General features: G+C 47.9%; 11 protein-coding genes across 11 annotated transcripts; 6 read left to right on the forward strand and 5 right to left on the reverse strand.

Moving 5' to 3' along the window:
* Nucleotides 1-1,424: 1,424 nt before the first annotated feature.
* BGW36DRAFT_290067 (uncharacterized protein) lies at nt 1,425-3,953 on the forward strand (the record flags this gene model as incomplete). The annotated part of the gene is made up of 2 exons (XM_046210730.1): nt 1,425-1,693; nt 1,763-3,953. The coding sequence occupies 2 exons, from the start codon at nt 1,425-1,427 to the stop codon at nt 3,951-3,953; spliced, it is 2,460 nt and encodes an 819-aa protein (XP_046075410.1).
* Nucleotides 3,954-5,180: 1,227 nt separating this feature from the next.
* BGW36DRAFT_290276 (UPF0047 domain protein) lies at nt 5,181-5,710 on the forward strand (the record flags this gene model as incomplete). Its single annotated transcript, XM_046210752.1, has 2 exons — nt 5,181-5,456; nt 5,552-5,710. 2 exons carry the CDS (start codon nt 5,181-5,183, stop codon nt 5,708-5,710), a joined length of 435 nt encoding a protein of 144 aa, XP_046075411.1.
* A 1,205-nt stretch (nt 5,711-6,915) lies between these two features.
* BGW36DRAFT_290456 (kinase-like domain-containing protein) lies at nt 6,916-7,860 on the reverse strand (the record flags this gene model as incomplete). Its single annotated transcript, XM_046210766.1, has 1 exon — nt 6,916-7,860. A coding segment is annotated over one exon (945 nt), but the record flags the coding sequence as incomplete, so codon positions are not given.
* A 445-nt stretch (nt 7,861-8,305) lies between these two features.
* Nucleotides 8,306-9,504, reverse strand: BGW36DRAFT_372083 (NADH-ubiquinone oxidoreductase). Its single transcript, XM_046215433.1, has 3 exons — nt 9,109-9,504; nt 8,822-8,989; nt 8,306-8,766 (listed from the first exon to the last, which is right to left on the reverse strand). The coding sequence occupies exons 1-3, from the start codon at nt 9,457-9,459 to the stop codon at nt 8,638-8,640; spliced, it is 648 nt and encodes a 215-aa protein (XP_046075413.1). The 5' UTR covers nt 9,460-9,504; the 3' UTR covers nt 8,306-8,637.
* A 242-nt stretch (nt 9,505-9,746) lies between these two features.
* Nucleotides 9,747-10,470, forward strand: BGW36DRAFT_424330 (uncharacterized protein; the record flags this gene model as incomplete). Its single annotated transcript, XM_046219946.1, has 3 exons — nt 9,747-9,821; nt 9,874-10,239; nt 10,294-10,470. 3 exons carry the CDS (start codon nt 9,747-9,749, stop codon nt 10,468-10,470), a joined length of 618 nt encoding a protein of 205 aa, XP_046075414.1.
* A 254-nt stretch (nt 10,471-10,724) lies between these two features.
* BGW36DRAFT_356184 (uncharacterized protein) lies at nt 10,725-12,061 on the reverse strand (the record flags this gene model as incomplete). The annotated part of the gene is made up of 3 exons (XM_046213739.1): nt 10,725-11,061; nt 11,115-11,534; nt 11,589-12,061. The coding sequence occupies 3 exons, from the start codon at nt 12,059-12,061 to the stop codon at nt 10,725-10,727; spliced, it is 1,230 nt and encodes a 409-aa protein (XP_046075415.1).
* A 1,391-nt stretch (nt 12,062-13,452) lies between these two features.
* Nucleotides 13,453-15,730, forward strand: BGW36DRAFT_356185 (CCCH zinc finger and SMR domain protein; the record flags this gene model as incomplete). The annotated part of the gene is made up of 3 exons (XM_046213740.1): nt 13,453-14,357; nt 14,412-15,125; nt 15,178-15,730. 3 exons carry the CDS (start codon nt 13,453-13,455, stop codon nt 15,728-15,730), a joined length of 2,172 nt encoding a protein of 723 aa, XP_046075416.1.
* Nucleotides 15,731-15,891: 161 nt separating this feature from the next.
* Nucleotides 15,892-17,300, reverse strand: BGW36DRAFT_110276 (Pyruvate/Phosphoenolpyruvate kinase-like domain-containing protein). Its single transcript, XM_046209226.1, has 3 exons — nt 17,138-17,300; nt 16,826-17,046; nt 15,892-16,761 (listed from the first exon to the last, which is right to left on the reverse strand). Exons 1-3 carry the CDS (start codon nt 17,184-17,186, stop codon nt 16,054-16,056), a joined length of 978 nt encoding a protein of 325 aa, XP_046075417.1. The 5' UTR covers nt 17,187-17,300; the 3' UTR covers nt 15,892-16,053.
* A 217-nt stretch (nt 17,301-17,517) lies between these two features.
* On the forward strand, nt 17,518-18,744 carry BGW36DRAFT_372091 (uncharacterized protein). The gene is made up of 4 exons (XM_046215434.1): nt 17,518-17,846; nt 17,915-17,960; nt 18,014-18,300; nt 18,357-18,744. Exons 1-4 carry the CDS (start codon nt 17,762-17,764, stop codon nt 18,503-18,505), a joined length of 567 nt encoding a protein of 188 aa, XP_046075418.1. The 5' UTR covers nt 17,518-17,761; the 3' UTR covers nt 18,506-18,744.
* Nucleotides 18,745-20,626, reverse strand: BGW36DRAFT_336426 (uncharacterized protein). Its single transcript, XM_046212965.1, has 8 exons — nt 20,475-20,626; nt 20,375-20,403; nt 20,244-20,308; nt 20,168-20,180; nt 19,712-20,107; nt 19,240-19,650; nt 18,937-19,179; nt 18,745-18,874 (listed from the first exon to the last, which is right to left on the reverse strand). The coding sequence occupies exons 1-8, from the start codon at nt 20,486-20,488 to the stop codon at nt 18,750-18,752; spliced, it is 1,296 nt and encodes a 431-aa protein (XP_046075419.1). The 5' UTR covers nt 20,489-20,626; the 3' UTR covers nt 18,745-18,749.
* A 2,508-nt stretch (nt 20,627-23,134) lies between these two features.
* BGW36DRAFT_356189 (uncharacterized protein) lies at nt 23,135-24,523 on the forward strand (the record flags this gene model as incomplete). The annotated part of the gene is made up of 5 exons (XM_046213741.1): nt 23,135-23,344; nt 23,406-23,453; nt 23,502-23,555; nt 23,627-23,767; nt 23,831-24,523. The coding sequence occupies 5 exons, from the start codon at nt 23,135-23,137 to the stop codon at nt 24,521-24,523; spliced, it is 1,146 nt and encodes a 381-aa protein (XP_046075420.1).
* Nucleotides 24,524-24,814: the final 291 nt, after the last annotated feature.

Here is a 24,814-nt window from a genome sequence, read left to right on the forward strand (position 1 = left end):
TCAAATCTAATTCAATAAATCCGAATCGTCAAAGGCCCCAGTAACGACACGAGGAACGCGCTGGGTCGTTAAGCCTGAAAACAATTTCTCATCGACCCTACATATATATATCTTATACACACTACGTAAATGGAAACAGAAATCAGATAAAGAATGATCGCGTGAATGCTCACCGACGCGTTGTATGCAAGGACAGAAAGCCTAGCGTTGTTCATTCGACGGTTATTTTTAGCATGCGTCTTCATCCTCGACTCAGATCGACTCCTAGTCTCATGCTGGAGACAGTGGAGGAGATGATCAGCGACCGTAAGGCTTCAGCTGGCTCGGAACTGGCCTCCGTTGCTGTCGCATACTCGCACACCCATGCCCAGTCAGTCGATCGAAAGGCTGGGTTAAGACTCCGAAAGAGGCACTACAGGATTACATCCTCTTGGAACCCTGCATCGTAAATGAGCATCGCAAACGAAACGCGCCTAACTAGTAGAAAAAACATGCATGGAGTCTCCACCACCGGACAGTGTCGGCGATCAAGCGCAACGGTCTCGTGCAACTATTGTACCACCCAGGCGACTGTGGCCGACGCATCGTAGGATTTCTAACACAGTCCGACTGATCGGACGCCCTTGAACTCTGCGACAACAAAGATCTGGAACGCTGCAGCCATATGCGATGGCAAAGAAGCCAATTTGGTGACGCGACCCACCAACGGCGGCGCCCCGTCCTGGCGCGGCATTATTCCAAGTCTGGAGAAATAGTAGCAGTAAACTAGCAGATGTTGAGCTGGGCAAAGTGATCGATCATCCAGATTATTCCATCGCGAGGCCCTGGGCGCCAGGAGGGGATTGGCTCGCGTGCTACGCTCTCAATGCGCTAGCCTTCATTTTTTTAAATTAGCCAAGCCAGCCTCGCACGCGCCGCGACGTGGGAAAAAATGGACGTGGTATGCCCAACCTAAGATCCTCACCTCACGCACGCAACTCGATAGTTGGGGTGCCCGGTGCCTTGATTTCGTTCTCATGGTGATGCCGGGGATACGAGGGTCTACTCTCCCAAGTAAGTGCTGTTCCTAGCAGGTTTCTTTGTGCGCAACATGCTCACACATCCGGTCCTGCTGTCAAAGGTACTGACAGGGGCCAGTTCGGATAGGCGCACCACAACGTTTGCAACACAACAAAGTGATTGGCGGTGTTCACATTAGGAACAGCGTTGATCTGAAGGCTTGAAGTCGCGACGACCTGCAAACGCCCTTTCTTCTCACCCATATCCATTCACTTTCATCTTTTCACCGTTGCATTCTGTCTCTTTCGTTGGTTCTTTTTGATGGGATCACGGCTGCACACTTATTCCTGACTGCGTGACTCGATATCCCAAAGAAAACACCAACTTCCAGGTCTGGTGCCAGTGGATGGCAGTCGTTTACCGCCATGGAGCCCCAATTCGAGTCACCCCCAGCGAGAATCACGCCCAAGTTCTCACGATATAAATCCGTGCGCCGTGCTGCTGCTGCGGATGCAGAGAGACAAGCCCAAGAGGAGAGCGCAAAGTGTGCTCCTCCAATGCTTGCTGCGAAAGCACAGAGCGACACAATTGCACGGAGCATGTCTCGATACCGTCGCCATAGGACTGCACCGACCGGTCCTGCTGCCATAGACACTCCCCCGATGCCAGCGCTGCCAACAGCAAGCCAGACCTCGTCACCGATCAACAAGCCCTGGCACGTCGTCGCACAGACTACCGCAGAGTCCCACGGGTCAAAATCAAGCGCGAAGCCGCGCCCAGAGGGAGCGGCACGGAACGAGATCGGCGAGACGGCGACACGTGGAAATAATCGAGGTGTTGAAGCGCGCATCGATCAAGCTGACGACGAAGAATTGTCCGAGGTCGAGAAAGCCAGGATGAGGGAGGAAGCCATGAGGGCGCTGACAATGGCGGAAAGGCCCAGAGCGGCTTCACGTGCACCAGCAATACAACAGCACCTGAAACAGAAGGCGCCAGACATGGAGAAACGGCAAGAACTGAAACAATCCGATATACAATCAGCCAATGCACACAAGCGAGCTTCCTGGAAAGACAAGTTTGGGTTTTCACGACACAAAGCATCTGCAGATCATGCTCGCTCCCACGACAAGCCTGGCCCAGAAGCCACACAGGGCAACGCCGAGCCTCTTTTCCCTGGCATTGACGCTCCTCTTTCCGCTGTCAATGCTGGTGAAAGGCGAGTGCTGATAAAACACAATTCTACCTCCATACATCTGCCAGTGCTGCCAACCACTCGTGTGAAGGATCTTGTTTACTCTGCCACAAACTTGTTTTCTGCAAACATTGATTCAAAAACTGCCATCATGCTCGAGTCATTCTCTTCGCTAGGTCTCGAGCGACCGCTCCGACGATACGAGCATGTTCGCGATGTTATGAATTCTTGGACAGTCGAAGATGCAAACGCGCTTGTTATTTCAGAGTCGCCATACGAAGGGGCCAGTGATAGGTTGGAGCTTAAAGCGGCGCCAGCAACTCAACCAAGTGATGCTACATTTTATCTTTACTATTCATCAAAGCCTGGCAAATGGGACAAACGCTATGTGACTCTGCGTACTGATGGACAGGTGGTTATCTCCAAGAAATCAGACCCGAAAGAAGCCAAGGATTACAGCAATATCTGCCATATATCGGACTTTGACATTTACACACCCACCAATCGCCAGCTTTCCAAGAAACTACGTCCACCAAAGAAGATATGCTTTGCCATCAAGAGCCAGCAGAAGTCCTCGCTGTTTGTTTCCACCGAAAACTTTGTGCACTTTTTTGCGACGAGCGATGCCCAGTTGGCGCAAAACTGGTACGATGCAGTGCATGGTTGGCGATGTTGGTACCTTGTCCATGTCGTTAAACTGAGCGAGAAACACCAAGAGACAGTCAAGTCTAGTGCAATGCCTGGAGATGAACACGGCCAGCTGCGTCACCGCCATCACATGTCGACTGACTCCGCCCCTTATCAATTGGGCTCGTTCAAACCATTGGTAGAATTTGGCCGCAACGCGGAGTCTGATGTTGAAATGTCTGACAAACGCAGCGTTGAGTATAATGGTTCTGGCAATTCGAGGGACATGTTTTTACGCAAGAAGAAAACCCGAGATCACGCACCGCCGCCTACCTCGTATTCTTCTACTCTTACAAAACTTGACACTGGAAATGGTTCCATCTCGGAACAAGACGACGGCTCCACCTTTTCACCGGACAGTCTCCTCGGTAGGGTCTACAGTCAACGACAAGCTGCCCAGCGTGAGCGCGAAGCGAAAGAAAACGAGGCTTTCATGTCTCAGGGACTTCTGAACAATCTGAGCCCATCAACTTCAAACCCTTCATCTCACAGCATGCCATTTAGTAACCCTTCGACTCGCCACAACAATGGTCGCTCGAATACTGTGCCCTCTCACCACCACCCTGAAGACGTCTCGCACAGCCGATCAAACTCGGTTCGCCAGAAGCCAAAACCACTAGTTGATCTGACACCTGTCTACCGAGAGCCCCCTCAGCATGCGCGAAAGGGACACGGGGTCAAGATTGGGCCAGGAATGCCGCTGGTGGAAGCTGCTACAGGCCTTGAACCGATCCCTGGAGTGCCCGATATCCCATCAGCAACTACATGGAGACGAGAGCAAGCCCAGCCGGTTACAGCTAACGAGTCATCCGCTGCTTCGATTATTTCACGCCGCGCAAACACCATCAGAAGCCCACAACACGGTGAGATGATCAACTCGCCGAATTTCCCATTCATGCCGAATGGACTGGTAGCTCTCTCGGGAAACAGCCCAGCCACTGGACAGGCAAATATCGAAGTTGGTCGTGGTATTGCTACTGGTGACCGCCATACTACTCGTCCTCTCCTAGACATGACGCCCGCAAGTCAATTTGCCGAGGGAAGCTTATTGCACAACATAGAGAGGGGCATGTAACTTTACGTCATCGGTATTTTGCTGTCGCATTGATTTGAATGAACTGGCACTGGTTTCTCATTTACCTCTATCAAGCGTCTTGGAAGATTATTTTTCATTCATGAGTCAAAGGAATGGACTTGCTCCACCGATCTTTACGGCCTAAAAAATTCATGTATGATGTTTATGTATCACGATCTCATCGCGGTCATTATGTAGGAGTCGATTGGGATTTTTTTCTTTTCATTTTAGGGGCATTATTACGCTTGGAGCAGAAAACGGCACTCCAAGTGGTCGTTGAATCCCATAGGAAGAATAACATTCTCTCTTATTAAAGTAGCCTCCTCTCCGAGTAGCCTCAGGTAGCTCGGTTGGCGGATTGTTACCTTCGCCAGCTGTGCCTGTTCACACCATCGATTGAGGTTTGTCGGCACGCTTGAGTGGAAGAGGTGTGTGACTTGGGACGTGGTGGTGAACAATAAGGAACTCGGTCACATTTGTATTCTATGCAATAGTGACAGCTTGTCGCGTTACTGCCTAAGGCCGAGGCCTAGGGCTTGGATGAATAGATTTTCTATCCCGCTTTGTCTATAAAATATCCTTGTGAGTGGAAAGTCATGTAAGTGCAATTTAATAGTAAGGCCGTGCAACCAATAGGCTCGGGTATAATATTGAATACTGAATTTGTCTTGCCATCTCAGGATAATGCATAGAGAGTATCTACGGCGGTCAAAAGTGGCTTCGTGTACGCCTGAGATAGATTTTAAAATTCCTTATCACTTTGCCCCTTTGCTATCCAAAGTTGCTTAAAAAGAGTGAATTTTTATTGGGAAATATCACATGAGATTTACTTTAAATAAAAAATCTAACTATTTATAGAAGCTACCATATAATTAGATTAAGAAATCTCTCATATTAAGAGACTTAAGTCCCGTGCAAAACCGATTCCTTAATCCCTGGTTTTACTGTATTATAATAAATAAAGTTACCCGTACAGACGCGGAGAATGACGTCAAAGCGGGACAGCTCCCCTTCCCCACCGTCAAATATTGACATCAAAGTCAATTGGCCATCGAGATGCCAGACTTATCTTTACGAAGCACAATCCAGTACATGTCCTTACTATCCAAATTCGCTATATTCGAGCTTCTCATCCTCTTTGCCCTTTTCCCCAATTTCTTTATCGGCGGCCTCCAGAGCTTCATTTTCTCATCCCCGCAATCATCATCTCCCCCACCCATCGAAACCATGTCCTGGTTTCAGAAACAATTCACCCTCCCCTCCCGCGCTCGCGGCAGCTATCTGATTACTGATACCGTCGTCAAAGAGCTCCCCGAGATCAGGAACTACAAAGTCGGGCTCCTCACCCTGTTCATCCAACATACCTCGTGCGCGCTCTCGCTCAACGAAAATTATGATCCGACTGTGCGAATCGATATGAGTAATGCGCTCGATCGTATTGCCCCGAAGGATAAGGTGGGGAATCTATACAAACATAACGATGAGGGAGATGATGATATGCCGGTGCGTACAGAATATATTTACGACGGTCCTCTTGTTGTTTTTTTTCCCTTTAATCTTAATCTTACTAACGTGATGGTCTGGTGTTCTTGGAATAGGCTCACATAAAATCAGCCCTTATCGGGGCAAGTGTAACAATCCCGATTTCCAACGGTCGACTTGCGACGGGCACATGGCAGGGGATTTGGTACTTGGAGTTTAGGGACAGTTTGCATTCAAGGAGAGTAGTTGCGACGATTCAAGGGGAAACTGCGTGACTCGATGGGTAGAGAGACAAGGGCTTTCATACGCAATAATCATCTAGAACAAAAACGTGTTATATGTAATAAGAAGTTGTGTTTGGCGAGGATAATTTCCACGTATTAGACAAGACTACAGTATGATTACGTTTCATATCGATATCGTCATGGTAGAAGAAAAAGAAAAAAAGGGGAATTAAGTGAAACCTGATCAAACAGGCACTCGAGCGTACTACATATCTTTTTCAAAAAGGCACTTGCTGAGCAACAGACGGATCTCATGGGAATGGAGCTGGTTCCGCTCTTACTGTCAGGAGAACCTTCGACTCTGTTGAAGTGAACAGGCCAAGTTCGATCTCAAGCACGTAGAACCCTTCTAAGAAAGAAGTGAAGTGATATGCAATATGTTACGATCTGGTATCCTCAAGATAAACAGGGTCGTCATCATCTGAATACTCGTAGGACTGGCGGTCCAAAGCCTCGCGAGCAGCCAATCTGACCATCATATCTGAATCTTTCAGTCGGGACACCAGAGCTTGGAGGACCTTGTGTGGTAAGGAAGGCTGATTGCCCAAAGCCTTGACGACAGCTAACCTGGTGTTGATTCTAGAATCTTCCAGTCGAGGCATAAGGGCTTGGAAGACGTTCTCTGGCAAGAAGGACTGGTTTCCCAGGACTACAACAGTATCCTCAACGGCACGCCAATCGCAGTCTTCTTCCAGTTGAGACCTCAGAGCTTGGATTACATTGTCTGGCAATGAAGATTGATTTTGTAGGGCTTTAATAGCAGCTCTCTTAACGTGCAAATTCGAATGCTCCAGTAGAGACCCTAGAGCTTGAAGAATGTCGTTTGATAGATAGGATTGGTTTGCTAATGTTTTAGTAGCGACTGACCTGACAAACCAATTGGAATATTTGAGTCGAGGTATCAAAGTTTGAAGAAAATTGTCTGATAAAGAGGATTGGCTGCTTAGAGTTCTACCAGCAGCCACCCGGGTATCTTCATTGGCGTCTTCCAGTCGAGTCAACAGACCTTGGAGGACGTCGTCTGGCAAGGAGGATTGGTTGGACGCGGCCTTCTCATGCGTGGAACCCATTGTCCCTTGTGTTGGCGGGGTCCTCGCGGTTTCATCGCAGAGCGTCGGGGGAAGCGACATGTTTTCATCTCCTATTTTGTTCGGGGTCGCATCCGGAACTCCTACCGAATGACTGCATTTCGTTTGTGATAGCCACGGTTGTTCAAGCGCACTCGGGGCAGATAACCGATCCTTGGGGTTTGGGAGAATTAACTTTTTGATAAACCGCACTCCGTCTACGCTGCAAGCCGCCTTCTCCAATAGCAATTGTTCAGGAAAGGGCGTTTTGCCATAATAGAACTTCTTCATGTCTTTGAAAGTAGAAAATGGTACCCGCTGTGTTGCTATTTTATATATAACGCAGCCCAATGACCACATATCGACAGCGGTATCGTATACTGATGTTGGCTCATCTATATCGAGATCGCCAGTAATCTCAGGAGCCATATAATGAGGAGTGCCAATTACCGTGTGCAATGATGTTATACCATGTTCAGCTCGTTTCGAGATTCCAAAATCTCCAATTTTCACCCACCACCTTGATTCTGGTGGCTTTTGCACAACAAATATATTGCTTGGTTTAAGATCGCGGTGAGCAAATTTTTCATAATGCATTATCTGGAGCCCATTTAGCACGTCAATTGTTATTTCCTTCACTTCATCCTCGCTAATGGATGCAGTTGCAGTGATATATTGCTCTAAATCACCAAGTTCGAGAAATTCCATGGCAAGGAAAATATTCAATGAATCTTCAAACCACCCAAAGAATTTGACGAACGTTCCTTCTTGTTGATATTTGTCCTTGGAGAACTTTGCCAACGCTAAAAGTTCCTTTTTATAGTCCAGCATCAGCAACTTGCTGACTCTTTTGACCGCGCGTTTATCATTAGTATCTCTTCTGACTTCAAGCCACACTTTTCCAAAGGCGCCTTCCCCAATATCTCGTTCTCTATACCACCTATTTTCGATCTTTTCCTTGCGTATACCTCGAACTCGGTCATTTCTATATTCGACATGCGTTGTGTAATTGTCTGTTACCACTGCATCCAGCTTGAAAAGATCAAAAAGGTCGTCATGTTGGGATGAAGACATTGCTCTGTGTGCGAGGCTTCAAAAATCATCTGGGACGAGCCTTATTTGCTGAGTGAAAGTTGAAGCTGAATCAGCAAGGCCGGGGATCCAATGAGCGGATGCCAGTGATGGTGTGTACCCATGAGCGCTTAGTGTCACTGCTAGTACGCTGGCACCTGCCCAACCAGGACTGCATCTGAAAGCAAGATTGGCTCTTCATAGATCAAGCTCTGCTTGGACCCGTCTATATCTCGCAAATTCACCTCGTGACTCACAATCTGTGAAGCGTTGATAAACCTAGAAACCCAAGGAGATCGTCCCCGCTAGGTGTACGATTGCCTAGTCCTACAAAATAGTTTGTCGCGTGGGAGAAATTCCATATTTGAACGGTGCTTTGGCCAATACCTGATATCTTGTGGATGGGCCGAACCAAAGTATATATTCAAATACATGGAGAGACGAGGTGGAGTTCACGGCGAGACCAAAGACCCATATATATTGCATGGAATAGGGATGTGTGAATGTCTCGACAGTCCTTGTCTAATTGAGCATAAATCTACTGAATGAACTCTGGTGATCAATGATCAGTGAACATTCTATCATGTAAAACGGCGACATGTTGATAGATAATGTCAAACGCCGCCACACCTACTTCTTACGTATAGCATACATATGTAGGAGAGCATTTCTCAAGATCATAAATGAAACGGTAAGGTAGAACAAGGTTTTCAACGCCACTGATAAAGGAGACAAAAAGACATTCGAATACGGTACAGAGAATGTATATACTGGTCACGCTCATCGCTGCTCGAAGGCTCCGTCGGTGACTCGTTGGGCTTCTTCCACCTCGGCAGGGTGCCCAGTGGGCTCGAGAGGATATGAGGAGCTGGGTAAGGACTTGAGGTATGCTTTGTGTTTTTCATGGGCCTGAAATTTCGCTAGTTAGTCAAACAGTCAAAGGGTAAAAGAGTGGTCAACGCACGAATGGCAGACCGCAGTATCCGCATGTAGCGATTTCGGCCTTGTCCGTGTTGATGAAGATGCGCGGGTGGCCGTGCGGACCACCGCCGCCATCGCAGGACACAACTCTGCTCTTTGTCCATCTGACGGGTTGCTTGTGGATGAGTTCAATGGCAGCGTAAGGTTGAGGCTACTCAGAAATTGTTAGAATATGATGTTGAATGCTCATGGGGAAGTCTGCTTTAGATAGCGAATGATATAATGCTGCCCATTCGCTAGCTCAATTCAGACGCACAAGGCTTAACGAACCTGAAGTTCAATAATCGTCTGCTCGAACCGAGGACCGGTCATGGCCTCTTCTCTCGGGGCCTGGCTCTTCGCCCAGGTTGACGCACGGTTGGGAGCCTGCAGTTGGCGATTCTGCTCTCCATGCTCGGGTGTCTCGGCAAGTTTTCCATCGAAAGCGCCCATCGAGTCTACCGGAACAGCATTGGTAGCAGACACGTTGGGGACGGGCTTCCTGGTAACGGGGTCGTTGGGTGGAAGGGTGTTTTCGAAGCGAGCGGCGCTCACGGAGTAAGAGGCCCTGGAGGCCAATCGGCCGGACCGAGACGCCGAGAGCGCGGCGGAAGCAATCCTACTCCTGGCTGACGAGAGCATCGCGGTGGTGAGGGAGTGAACTGGGGGTGTGTTTGCTGAGAGATGCGTTGCAGAGAAGCGGGAGGGTTTGAGGTGTGGTCAAGCCGAAAGCCAAGCTCGGCGGGTGCGCGGGAGCAGGCGGTGGCCAATCACGGGCTGGCATCGCTTTTAGCTTTTGCGGCAGATAATAATGTGATGGTTGTTTCTCCAATTCACTTTTCTGCTACAGCACACACCCTTCGCGCCAGGCGCGATATCGAACCTAGACCCTTGATTAATTATAATAATCCCAGGTCTACCTACTCACTATGCCCGACAGCTTAGCGCCAGGGCCCAACCCAAAGCCGGCGAAGACCATGTCTTCCCGGCTTCTGACAATGAAAGTAAGGTGGCAGCGACTGAAATACAAGGAGTATACCCTAACCAATGCTATAGTTCATGCAGAGAGCAGCGGCATCAGCCGCCCAACCGACAGTAGAAGAACAGCCAGAAACGCCCTCACCCAAGCGACCACGCCTGTCAGCGCCCAGCAGCCCGGCACAGCCTCTCTCTGATTTAGAAGCCGTCAACGCTGCTCTTGCGGCCGAAGAACAGAAACGCGCAGAAGCCATTACCCGACAGGCGGCTGAAGCAGGCGAGTCTGAGTGGGTGTTGGATTATCATGGCACTGGCGGGTCACCAGTTTCCGCGTATCCTGCAAAACCTTCGATTCTCGCAGCCGATTCTCTAGATACAGAGCCTCAAGAAAGTGGTCGAAGGAGTTTTGGGAATTTTAAGCCAAAGAAACAGGTTATGATTATGGTTAGTGACCAGATCGATGCCAAATGTCGAAGAAACTAACATTAGTCTCCATAGGATCCTAATGAGCCTGACTCTGGAAGGAAGCCGAAAGCAGAGGTGAAACTTCACAAACTAAACAGCATATCTGGTGGCCGAGGTTCGTCAGGAAGTCGAATATCAGGCGGGGGAGGCGATGGAGGAAGTGGTGGTGGAAAGAAACACAGCAAATCTGGAAAGAAGAGATCAAGATAATTTTCCAGTTCGTCCGGGGTAACTTTGGCATAATGGCATCGGGTGGCCCCCGGTCCAATGAATCCAAATTGGAGGCATTGTCCCGGAATGAAAGTTTTAACTGAGGCCGGGCCAAGGCATTCATTTCGCAATATGCTCTAACGAATATTTGGAGAGTCATCGTCTATCTGTCTACATAACGCATACACAAAATTATTACAACTGTGAGCCAAGACGAATTTATATACGGGAGAACGCCGGCCTTGTTGATTCGACTAGCGCTGTACATGGGTATGAAGGCCAAATGCTTCCGAGTCCTCTCCGTCATCGTCTTGGAAGACATCAGAGTCGTTATCAGTGAAATCGTCTCGGTATGATCTAGTTCCATGGACATCCAAATTATCTCCTTCCACAACAATATCGACGTTATCTTCATCGATATCATGGAATCCGAGTTGCTCTTCTTCATCGCGGGCTAAAGTGGTGGCTGCTGTATTGACATCCCGGTCGTCAGAAAATCGATGAGGACGCCCTGCAGCGTGGTCGGCATCTATTGAGCGTCGAATAGCAGCGCGCTCCTGCTCCTCCAATTCTTTGGCGCGGGCTAGCGTTCTGATGTTGATTGGTTGGTGAGTGCTTGTTGGATACGAAAAGGGAAGACTTACCTTCTGTAAATATATATACCAGTGCCAATGCCAATTGAAACGGTAACGATAATGCTAATGATATTGATCGCCTTGGAACCCGCACTCATTTGTTCGTTGTTTTCGGATAGAATACGAATGCGACTGCCAATGAAAGCAGTCACCATCAGCTTTGGCGCAATAGCCGCGGTAGCAATGGCGTAACTGAGAGGTTTGACAGTCGGAAATGTAGACATGGCGCCGTTACATATCGAATACGGCAGCGGGCACAGTCGAATCATGCAGAGAAGTTTGAGCCCATCGTACTTAAGAGTCAAGGCAAGCGCGGCAAATCGTTTATCATTCTCGAGCAAGCGATGAACAAAGCTTGAGAGGATCGTGCGTGATACTATCAAAGAAAGGGTCGATCCTACTATAGTAGCCGTGGTGAAAAGAATCCACCTACAGAATGATTAACAAGACGCACATCGTAATAGCGAAAGTTTCACAACATACCCCTTCCAAAAACCAAAAAGAAACCCAGAAACAGTCCCTATTGTTGACCACCCTACCATTGGGGGAAAAGAGACGAGAATGACGGATAGCCATACCACGATGTAAGCCCAGGGCGCATGTTCCCATCGGTCTGCGACAGGCCCTAACCAAATAAAGATCCGACCTGCAAAAAACAAAAAAGCTAAGCCAGCAAGCATGCTTAGAAAGCCGATAAGTGACGACACAAGCTTCTGCTTGAGAGTCATCTTACTCCACCGATCTCTGAATGTGCGATACGTGGCTTCGGCTTTATTGATCATTCGGTCTCGGAAAGTGGCGGCTTCTCTCGTGGAAAGAGGCAGAGAGCCGCGTCTCATAATAGAGGATTGGCTCCATGGTGGAAGAATACCGGCGAACAGAGGCGTGTCGGATTCTTCAGACTCTGAGATGGGAAGTGACAGCGCTCGGGCGGTGGACTGGTAATCGGCAGGCATCGCAATGGGGAGGGCGAGAGCGCAGAATTGCGATTGAGGCCTGGGGGTGGGTTTGGTGCAAGGCCAGAGCTACTTCAATAGCTCTTGTTTCCACGGCAGTTCATGGGTGATCTTGTTGCTATGATTGAGGCGATGTTTGGTTCGGAGCTGGAAATGACACTGTTAGCTCGGAGACTCCTGCTTTCAGCGCCGCTGCATACCGTGAATATTGCTGGCTACTGTATTAGTGTACTATATGCGACAGTCTGACATATCGGCACCGTGGGCATGTGGTGGATGGGCGTGGTAGAGTAGTCGTCAATGTTGGCTGTGAGACATGCCCTGGGAAAGAACAAGTTACGTGTATTGTCACAGAACCGTTACACCCGCCAGTTGGAGGTTAATTACGCGTTCTACCGTAACCGGCTGAGAACGTCATCGCTCCCTGGGCTTGTTTTGCTCTCTTTTCTCCTTCAACATCGAATATCAAATCATGTTGGTTTGTTGAGCGCTCCATTTCGAATGCATTTGATGCTTGAATGACTGTCAGACAAGGATCCGATGCACCGCTACCTCCGGCTCCTTAGGCCGTTAATTTAATCTCGCATAATAGAATAGACAATACTATGCGACACAGGATCAGGTTTGAGGATCCAGGCCCCTCCCCACATGATGGACAGTGTCGACAGGTTTCACAGCCCATTGTGTGTTGTTCAGGCACAGAATATTACGTTCAGCCCGGTGCTATGGATTATGAATATTGGGTCATTTGGGAGTTGTCAGTTATAATGTAGGGCCATACGCAATCATCTCTCGTAGCAGTAGTATTGTTATTTGCCTCATGCCAGCCCAATCGTTGGATTGTACTAGAAAGGAGAGACTAATGCGACAATACAATTTTGATACTACCAATAGCAGGGACAGGCTAAAGAATACAGCCTTCTAGCGCTGCGCTACTTATCATCGTTTCGTAAATAATGTTCCGCCCAGCCCGCATCGGCCCTCGCCCTCCTCCACCACAGCTTCCCATCCTCAAAGCCACTGCCCGCCTTCTCCATCACCACCGTCCATCGTCTGAATTTCACTCTTTTGGCTGCGCTGTGCTCTCGTTTTTTTGCCCATATACCCTGTCCATGCTCATTGTTTCCTCGGCGCAGTCTGATACAATGTGACTATTGCTGGGTATCTGACTGCCTGGCCTCGTCGCGTCACTGCCCCCTGCGAGTCTTCTTCCCCGCCAAAACACACAACGATATCATCCGGCTTTCACGTGCTTCCATGTCCCCCGATTGCCCGACGACTTCATATATCGAGTGAATTCACTGTTCAGATAACTGACTAATTCTTTGTCTTCTTTTTCATTTCTCAGCGTATCAGCGCAAACTTCGCTGTTCCTTTGTTGAAAGCCCAACATGGTGTCGGAGGAGCTATTTGAGCTCTGCCAATCTATCTTCCAAAACAAGGGCCTTGATGAGGAGGAGCAGACAGAACAGATCGAAGAGTTGCTGCGCCAAAATACTACATTATCCGGCCCATCGTTAGAAAATGCAGTCCTGGATGTCTTATGGCGCCAGCGCAACGAGGCCAGGCCAGATGCATCGCCTCCTCCGAGTAGGCATACAGTCATCCGCCGTTCATCGCCCGCGCCCTGGCAGGTTGCACGATCATCGACTCCGATATCTTCGCCATCGATGACAGGCACTAGCCCAGCTGCACCCTCGAGCTTTCACCTCGCCAGAGTTGGGCTCTCGCGAGGGCCGCGCTCATCGACTGTGTCCCCTTTCACTTCCCCGCGACCCTCTCCTCGACTGGCTTTCGCACAGCCAATCCCTCACTCTCCGAATCTGAACGCGTACGAGTTCTCCGATCAAAGCCCTACGTCTGAATTATACGGTGATTTTGGCAGCGAAAGTAACGTGGATTGGTTGGTGGCAGATGACGCTACAAGCGTTACCTCTTCTCTGGGAGGACTCAGTGCATCGGCACCTGAATTCATACCAGACATGAGTCCGCATGATATCCTGAGGTCAGTTTTAGGAGATCAAAAGACCAACGAAGAGATCGAAGCCGCCTTAGAAACACATAATTATGACCTCGGCGCAACCATCGCTGCGCTTTCGCAAGACTCCAAGGAGGATAGTCAAGGATTGGATGAACGCCGGGTTCTCATTGGAAAGTCCATGGTAATGGAACAAGCACGACCGTCTACTCCGCCTAGCCATACGCGCGCGCCTCCTTGCAAATACTGGCTATCCACCGGATCGTGCCTGCGGGCAGATTGTAGTTATAGCCATGATCTAACGGGGCATATCTGCAAGTATGTATCAATTAAGGTTGTCCGATAACAAGAATTGCTAATCAATTGAGGCAGATACTGGATGATGGGCAACTGTCTTGCTGGTGATGGGTGCCCCTTTTCACATGATCCCACTGCCCTGATAGGCGGTATGAGTATTACTGATGGGCCCAATCAACAAGCCGCAAGCCCTCAACCGACTTTTCAATTGGAAAACACCCGTGAAGCTTTTCCCGCATTGCAGTCAGGTGGAGGCATTGCGGAACAATGGCCAAATTTGTACCCAAGGAGACACGGGAATCACGTCCTGATTACTGATCCCAATGGCAGCTCATCACCCTTTGTAGGTGGACGGAGAAATAACGGCATAAGTTCCAGCCGTCCTCACTCCCGACCGACAAGCCGCCATCAACAACGTGATATGAACCCATCACCGTTGTCAGTTGACGACCCCGAAGCCTTCCCCACGCTTTCAGCAGTATCAGCCAAAACCCCTGGCAAAAAACATCACGGCAAAAGAGGCGGGCATAACAACAACAAGGAAATTGGCCCGAGCTCGCTAGCAGACGTGGTTCGCATGTCGCCTTCACCTGGACCTGGCAAAGCAAAGTCATCCAAGCCTGCTAAAGAAAGCGTGAAGGCACGAGAACTTAGTGCTGCAGCCTTAGCTATTCCGGCACCCAAGAATATTCCCTGGCTCGAGACTGGTGCTAGGGCTAATCAACAGTATATCAAATACCGCACGGATGCTATCCGCCATGGCACCGTGCGTAACAAATTTCTGCAAAGGTAAGCAAGCTCTTGATACCAGGGCTGACGAACTCTGTTAACATGTACCCAGTGCTGCACAAGCGTGGAATCGAAACGACTCTAGAGCGGCGAAGGCTTTATCACTCCGAGGCCAAGCAGAAAACGAGGCCATGCGCAAATGCCACAGGGAGGCTGCTCGATACCTATACGACGAACGTAACCAGCATCTTGTGAACAATGGTCTCCAAGACGATCTTGAAGAATTGTATGTCGATCTCCACGGTCTTCATCCCGAAGAAGCAGTTGATTACCTCGAGAAAATACTTGTGAAGCATTCGCATGAAGACCGCACCTTATACGCTATTACCGGCACCGGACATCACTCTAAGAATGGAAAAGATAAGGTTGGGAAGGCCGTCAAACTGTGGCTGAACGAGTGGAAATATGTGTTCCGCGAATTTAGTGTTCCTGGGGAACGTGGAGGATACGTGGGCGGAGTGCTTGGAATTGACCCAACGAGTTATGATAGGACTTTACTCAGAAAAAAGGGCGCAAGTGCTAGCCAAGATGAGGAAGGTACCCGTTCAGCTCCGACAGGAAAAATCCAACTACTCAAACGTGAGGACATTGCTGTGGAACAGTGACAAGTACAAACGAATCCTTTTTCCCAGGATTACGACGAGGTTTGAGTCTAGTAGTTGAAAGTATGATTGCCTTACATATAGACGGCAAGGAAGTCAATGATTTGAACTAGCTGCTTATTTAGCATGCTATTTGAATGTGTCGACGAGAGCCATGACCTACCTGGATACCCCCTTTGCGCCATTCAAGACTACATCCTGTTTTTGGCGTTGCTTCCGTGACATTTAGACCGAGTTGCCCTGCATCCCCTCTCATTTTACTTACGCTGCAGAACGAAGTATCTAGCTAGTGGACTATTATTTCATATGCGAAACAAATTTCAAAACTACTCAGGTTCCTGTCCTTGCCATTGCTCTTGTAGTCTCGCGATATCTAGTCCGCAAGCCTCTGCTCGACGCACAATAGCCTTGGCCTTCTCGGCCACAGGCACATCAATCATCTTCCCGTCCAACGACCACGCCCCTCTTCCTGCCTCTGCCGCCTTGCCATCCGCAATCACTACCCTGACAGCCCATTCCACCTCCTCAGCTTCGGGACTGAAGACACGCTGCACAGTCTCCACCTGAGTTGGATGGATACACTGCTTCCCATTAAATCCTAACCTCTTCCCACCTCTCGACTCCTCCTCCAAAACCGGTGGAGGGCCCTTATGCACTGGATCCGCTGATTTGTACGCCGTGCAGACCAGGTCGATAGTCGATGGCAAGTCATGTGCTCTGGCAGCAGTCGCAATAGCGGATCTGGCAAACAGGAATTCAGTAAGTGATGGTGTCCGAGTGAGGCTGAGGTCAAGCGCAAAGTCCTCAGCGGCGAAGATGAGACCCTGAAGAAGGGGTGTCGCCTTGCAGATTTCACTGAGGTTGGTAATTGATTTGGCGGATTCGATGAGAGCTAGGATTGAGATTGGTGGCCGTGTAGATGACCCGGTCGCTGAGTTACCCAGAGTATGAGTGACAACATCATTAATAAAAGTCAAGTCCGAGGCTGAATTAACCTTGGGGACGACGAGGGTGGTTAAATTTGGGGATTGCAACTACACATATTTTGGTCAGACGGACATTTGTTTGCGCTAGCAGAGGAAGAAGATGGTTGCGTACAACTTCATTCAAGTCGGCCAAGGCTAGTCCGCTTTCTACGGAGTTGATACGGACTGCTCGCTCAAGGATTTGTGGCGGAGCGGGTTGGTCAATGGCTCTCCGCACCAGATGGCGAGCTTCGGCCTTCTTGTGCGGAGTGACGCTGTCTTCGAGGTCATATGCGACGCAATCTGCGGCGAGAGAGCGCGACTTGTCGAGAAACTTTTGTGATGAGCCGGGGACTGGAAAGATCTTAGCACCAAGGCATGTAGTATACATGTATTATCAATTGGCCAGCAACAGAAGCTTGGGCTATGCGGGGAAGAGGCGTACCGTAGAGCAGGGCTCGTCGTAATGTATTCCTGGTCAATGAGGCTGCCATTGCGGTGACGATTCATGTATGTACAGCAGTGCAAGAAGAGTAAATGAAGGGAAATCAGCCACTCCACGCCATTTTATATTTTATATACTGGCTGGCATAACAACATGAAGAGGCGACGAGGCATCCATCCTGCATTTATTCTGATTGGCCCCGGGCTCTTAGCTTCACTAGCCGCGACGGGCCCACCCTGCGATATAGCCGACTGGCCCTGCTCGAAAGGGACTAGCGCACACCGCATACTGTATACTGTATGCTATATAGCCGAGCCAGACCTCACTACACCAGGTGAGTAGAGGCGATGTGTTGTAGGAATTATAAAGCGCTCTTTGACCGTTCAAGCCTGACTCAATCCAATAACACAATACCTTGGCAATCTGCTGACTAACTATGGCTGCATCCAGAGCAACTAAGCAGGAGCTATTTCAACGGCCGATTCTGCCCCATTTGACCGCCTGGAATTGACACGCAACCACGATAGCTCCTGCTAGGCAGATTCAATAAACACCTAGTGCACACTTACGCTTCATGCGAACAATTGCCTCGACCCACGCTTCAAGGACCCGACGGCACGAGTGATGGAGCAACCACAGCAGGGCGACCTAAATTGGCGCCTGAGCGCGCATCCCATCACATTACTCTTCTTCCTGGGCTTTCGCATTGGTGAGCTTTCGCCTGTTCTTGACCAAGCTAAGCAGTTATCGAACAGTGATCTGACTATTCGCCTGCAGGGAGCTTGTTAATGTATCTCTTTGGATTTCTCTTTATCGGCAAATTGTACGTCCTACACACCCTCTTTTGTCAATCGCATACCCTAACTGCCCTCATAGCATTCTCACTTTCATCGTCACCCTCCTTCTCCTCTCTGCCGATTTTTACTATCTCAAAAACATTGCTGGACGACGACTTGTTGGCCTCCGCTGGTGGAATGAGGTGAATACATCCACCGGTGAATCACACTGGGTCTTTGAGAGCTCCGAGCCGGGCACCCGTACCATCACTGCCACCGACAAGCGCTTCTTTTGGCTGAGTCTCTATCTCACCCCTGCGCTGTGGATTCTCCTAGCGATCTTCGCCGTTATCAAGATGAATAATGTTATTTGGTTGAGTTTGGTTGGTATGTAGCAGGCTGTTTTTCTATGTGTGGGAACTCCAGGTACTAATTATGCGTAGTGATTGCGCTGGTCTTAACAGTCACAAATACTTTGGCCTTCTCACGCTGCGATCGCTTTAGCCACGCCAGTAATTTCGCGAATAGTGCGTTGACAGGAGGTATTGCGTCCAACCTTGCCTCAGGATTCGTTGGGAGACTCTTTCGGTAGTTTTGCCCAGAAGCAGATGGCGTAATTATCCGACTATGTATCTATCATTGGGATTCCGCCATGGAAGGAGTGGAATGCTTTCTGTTTGCATTTTGACATCGTATGGATACGACCTTATCCACAGCTAGATGTTTCGAGGGGATTATGACTTTCTCATTTCAACTGTATGTATAGCCATGTTTTTTAGATTTTCGCTTGCAGTACGAATAGCCTTGTTAGCTACCATTATACAATTATTCATGTATCAATTCCACGCACTCTGCAGAACTTGCAGAATACTCTCAGTAGGCCATCCAGTTCGTTCTGCCCATATTCTCAGCTCATCGACGAGCCGAGCACGCTTTTGTTCGTTTCGTAAATAGGGGCCGCCTGCAATCATCATTAGTTCCAGTCAGTAGTGGGAATAATTGCGAAGAACTGAAACAACATACAAAAAGCCACCGGTCCAAATGCGTTCACCCGTGCGGCGTCGCAGTCATTTGAAATCGCCAATGCGCATATTTGCGTCACATGATAATCGATTTTGTCTAGTATGCTAGGGGTGCTTTCCAGAAGGTGCGATGCTCGGTGAAAAATGTTGTCAGAGGATGGGTCTGATCTAGAGTCATGGATTGATGTGAGCGATGCGAGAGAGAATATGACTTTTAAAGTGTGATAGTATTGCAATGCTGCAACTGAAGATATTACATACTTAGCAGAGGAAACTTGGAATTTTTCTTGGACAAGTAACTTACTATGCCAACCATGAAAAAGCCACAAGACAGGAAAGCTATCGACCTTGTCTGTCTGGTTTTGTGACAATATCGGGTCAAAAGACACTGGAAGACTGTCCTTCCACCGAGAAACTTCAGTTTCTAATTCCCTCAGCTGATCGGTAGCAGGAGGGGCCCCGAAGCAAATATTAATTGCTTTTCCGAGAAACAAACTAATCAAATTCGCTCTTTCGTCGTCACGACTAGCATACGGAATTTGGATCCCCTCAAGGTCAATCTTGAGCCGCCGTTTCTCGATGAGAGCGACAGTGATGTCTTCGCGTAGATAATTCCAAAATCCAGCACTGAAAAGATCAGAAGTGGTTAGGTTGATTTGCTGGTCTTGTAGAAAGGACGATGATCCGAGTAGATGGCTCTGTGAGGTCACATTTTCTGTCAAGTCATTAATGCTTTGTTGATTGCTTGAGGAAAAGAAATCAAATGTGCGACTGACGAGCTAAAATTTCATAACTTCTCAGCAAACAAGTCGCCGCCAGCGTAGCGCCATCATGATGAAACGAGTTCAAGTCATCGGTAATTACGATCAGTTTTTGAATACTCTGCAAATGATAAAACTCTGCTGTGAATAGGTGCTCCTTGTCACTGGAGCGTCGGTATAATTGGATCGATGAGAATGCAAGGATAGCGCTGAAAAGGAGTGGATTGTTTAACGACTCGAGCGAGACGAGGTCTTGGAAGCGACGCTGGGAGTCATTGAGGTCGTACCAGGTCGCAAGTGTGGTTATGTAGTGGCGGTAGAGCGTGGAAATGAAGTCGTGGGTTAGGGCAAGACTAGGGTTGTCGGGGGATGGAGGCGTTGTGTTGAGAAAGCTAGGCCGGGTACTTTGATCTTGCGACACTAATATTCAGCATGATGATTGCAATTAAGACGTTATATCTATGGGCGTACCCGTATTATCCGGCTTGTTACAATTAAAATCATCAGCCTCAGACTCTCAGTGATAATCGGGTTTTAGGAAACTTACTCCCTCCCACTTGCATTGGCGTCCGGACTTGCGGCAAATCTTGCAAGTTGGAACTTGGCCGTCGCCTAATTGTAGAATAAGCTAAGGCGATTCCGTTGAAATTACTCTTCTTCGAGAAAATCTTGACATACATTTCACCTTTCGAGATCGACACGTCTCACTGAGAGTCAATAAGCCAGTTGGTCAATATATATCTAAAAATTTGGATCATGTGGAATGGTAAATACCGACCATCCTTGGCCCATCCTTGTCAGTCGTGACTCATTTTTAGTATATCACGCTGGCAATCTAAGTAACTTACTATTTTTGAGTCTCGGACGAGGCATGTCCGCATCTTGAGATAAAATAGCTACGGTCGTTGTAAGTTGCAAATCAAGTGTAAGGGAAGGGAGTGTGAATCCCCCTTCGAGTTAGCGTTACCGTCAAGTCGGAAGGCTTTCGGTATTTAAACCCTCATTTAATAACGTCACTTTGTTACTGCCTTAATTACATTTGTCATTACCATCTGAGGACTCTCATTCTTTTTATTTATGTATTTCCATTAGAATAACTTGTCCCTCGACGAGCTCAAGATCCGTCGAATGGGTGCTCATGATGTCGTCAATAAATGCATCCAATAAAAGCAATCAAAGAATTTTCTGGCTGCTGGCTGGTTACCTTGCGCCTGAAGACTGAATCGTCTTTCGAAGACAGATCAAAACGCATTTGCAAAAACTTGTCCAAACAGCCCAAACTTAGAAGGCTTTTTTGGGGCTACTGGGTTGAGGACGTTCTGTTGATTGACCTGATGATTAGCATGTGAGATGCCTAGAAATTTCCTGGTTGGTTTAGATGTTAACCCTAACCCTAACCCTATAGTTGAGCATGTTTTTGGATGCGTCCCAAATTCAACATTTGTAGAATGGGAGAATACACTGACTACATCGATACTTGACGGTGAGTAACTGGTTTGTGTGGGGTGTGCACATGACAATAAGCCCTGCTCAGTTGAGTTGGGCATTTCGCAACGAGCAATTCCAAATTTCCCGCTAGGGGCATAGTGACAGCATTGAAAACCATCGTCCCAAATGCATATCTCTTTTTAGTCAATCCTATAGCAGCTTTTATGTCTCACTTATTACTTAATAGATATGCACGGACGCCGTGGCGAAATTGTAGTAACTTGCCCACCCATCTCAGCCTTGTCAGAGAAAAGGGAGATCTCCAGAGCGTAGAAAGAAAGCCGTAGATGACGAGAGGAGATCAAAAGACATATTTCTAATACTGCACCTTTGTGAGCTGCTGGATAGATCGGAGAACTGCATTTGACTTATTTGGATCCGTAGTATTAATATCCTTAACTGGAAATGTGCGGTTCCTAGAATGGTCTAAATACCTCAAAGAAGGATATCAGCATTTTGACAATTTGATAACGACAAAAAGGGAAAAAGCAATTTTCCACGTCGACTCTGATACCCATACACATACTTAAGGTGGCACCGCTGACGTGTCAAGTTGGCGCTATAATGTGAAGTTAATGCTGAGAGCTTTGCCCGGGTGAATGTGGACCAGGCAGCAACTCGCTTATATTTGGGCGGTGTGAGAATTGACAGCAGCCCCTGGTCGTTGGAAATCATGGAATAATATGACTGGCAGCATGTATACAGTGATTATTATGGCAGCTCGTGTTTCAAACCGAACTGGCTTCTTGTGCACCTTGTGGCGGGGTATCTTTTCTTTCGCCGGAGCAGGAAATCTAGACCGAATTCAAATGTGTTGGGGGCCATTTGTGGTGAAACAAGCCAGGAGACTGCCATGAGTTGATCAAGGGATGGATCGACTTCTCAGAGTATCTGGAAGAACAAAGAGCAACAATAGTATGGACAATAGTAGCATTTAGTTCTGATCTTAGCGAGCGTGAGAATCGGAAACAGAGAACAGGGAAATTACAAGGGCAAACGCTGGCCAGTTACTGCCCCCCCTAACAAGGGTCACATTGTTAGCGCGACTTAGGGCTGGCGGGACTCGTTCCCCGATCTCTTGGTCACTGTCTTCAGACTCAATAAGAAATAAGAACTCAATGTCGCGTTGGACTGGACAATCGCGACCCCCTCTGGACCTGTGGTTACACAAAGTAAATTACGATATTTGCACATTCGCGTAGATCTTGGTGGACTCAGGGAGGAGATGAATGTTCCCTTTTACCCCATTATTGGATCTTCGATATTGAAGGCCACCCACAGCGATACTGATATCAAGGGAGACAGTGATGGCAGTAAGTATATAAGTGTATTTACCACCCTACATTCTCCAGATTTCTCTCTCGTGGCTGCGCCCTTGAAATAAAGGCCCGAATTTGGTAAGTCCTTATGTCTCATGACTACAGCGCCGCCATAATCTTAACTTGGTTCGTTGGCGCCTAGAGAATTTGCGGCGCAGACTTGGGGGCAGCCGGCATAACACTGGAGAAGGAGAGAAAAGCCCGATCGACAAGGATTCTACTCAAAAAGGGGTGTCTCGTGGAAGGAAGAAAATCTTTTCCATGTCGCAATGGGAGTCTGTGTATGATAGAGAGCTAGCGAGTATCACGTACGGCAGGAGCTGATAATTCATCGTCGTGCAATTGGATACCATGATTCACAATGGTATGGGACTACCAACGCCATATGTGCATGCCCCTCAGGTGTCTAGCCCTTTCGGCTTCTGTTTGAGCTCTAGTCTCTGATCCTCTCTAAATAATAATCTTGTTCTTAACACCACTTCCTGTTCTGGAATCTCATTTCAGTTTTAGGCTTCGGTTCCTTATATTTCTTTTCCTTTCCTTGCTCTTCGTTCTGTATTATATAAAGATATTGCCAGGCTGCACTTATCTGCCATCTTCTTTCATCTAGTCAAATGTGAACCACAAGGTAATGGTTAGGAAGCGATCACGACAAACCCTTGTCGTAACGCTTTCGGTACCTTCTAACAAACTGGCTACGGCAAAGTCGCAGGATAACAGGCGGAATAAGACAACGGCAAACCACAAAGGATCTTGGCGTCGATGGACGGATGAGGAAAAGAATCGTTTACAGTCTGTGAGAATCCAACATCCCAAGAAGACCTGGAGGGATATCCAGGAGGTATTCACCCATTTCCAGCATCGGCAACTCCGATACAATAGACTTATACTTTGGACAATAGGAATTCTTTCCGGATCGTACCGAGAAAGCCGTGATGAAAGAGCATAGTGTAAGTAAGCATCTACACGCTTGCATCTTCTTATCCTAAGCAATATAGAAACTGCATCTGAACATGGAGGCCCAGAAAAATGCGGAACCTCAAACTGCACAGGTTAGTCATCATCAAAGAGCACGATTTGACTGAAGGTCCCTTATTTTTTACGAAGTTACTAAGAGTTGCAGAATAATGTCTCGGAAGCTCAACCCCGTCGCAACTTGAAGAGGCATCAACCACATACAGTCGAGACCAGCAACGATGATAGTTCCGATGGGAGTTCCGAGGGAGGAGATATTGAGTATCATGTACAGCAAGTTCCCTCTTCCGTGCGTTGCCATGCCATTAGCATTCAGATAAAATTAAATCACCAGACTTACTAATTATGGTAGACTACAAAAAAACTACGGCAACCCGTTATTCCTTTGCAGTGTAGTGCAAGCGGCAGTGTAGTCCGATCCCCTGAAAGACCTTATTTAGGACCTGAACGAGAAATATCCTCTCCAAGAAAAATAGCAAGCCATCAAATTTCAGCCGAGACCCGAGCCCCTACAGCTCCGATTGCCGGCTCGCAGACGCATCAAAACGCGAGTGAGATGAGAGGGCCAACATCGAGCGCTCCTCCAGCCAAAACAAACACACTTTTTGCAACTGAGTCAAGAAACTCCAATATATCTCTTGAAACTAATGAAGGGTCCAAGCCTGAATTTGTTGGTGATGATGCTGAGCTGAACAGTGATTACGCGCTGCTTCAGATACAAGTAAAAAAAATTTTCGTCAAAGCCAAAAAGAACTGCGAAACAGAATCGCAAACAGAGAAAAAGTTTGCAGAGATGGAACAGCAGCTGAAGAATTCCGAACAAAGAACTAAGGCTCTGCAGGCCGAGAATCTGCGCTTGACCAACGAGCACAGAAGGGATTGCAGTAATTTTGAGTCAGAAATACGTAAAATGATGGACGAATTGGACGAGTTGAAGAAGGAGCGTGATGATTTAGCAGGCTGGAAATTTGAAGTCCAGTCTAACCTGCACCGATTTTGCCCAAACCACAGCAACTCTTCACCGAAAGCTATAAAGTCAGGCTAAGTTTGGACTTCCTACTAGGGGCTTGCGACACTCTCCACTGGTCTTACATAATGGAGATTTGTCGGACTATTCTGCAATTATTTTTATTGTCGGGACACTTCAGAGTACACGTGTACTTTTATGATGTTTCTAATATTTGATTTTATTTCCTTCTCAAGACAAAAGTTATTGAAAAGTTGCATCAATACGGATTAATATCACGTGGAGACATCAGTCGAAAAAGAGAAGTAAAATAGGTTCGTCAAGCCATGTATGAAACCATATAATAATGGCTATGGCTTGGCCTTGTTA

Source organism: Talaromyces proteolyticus, assembly GCF_021365285.1.
Source record: "Talaromyces proteolyticus strain PMI_201 chromosome Unknown BGW36scaffold_3, whole genome shotgun sequence".
Lineage (NCBI taxonomy): Eukaryota > Fungi > Ascomycota > Eurotiomycetes > Eurotiales > Trichocomaceae > Talaromyces > Talaromyces proteolyticus.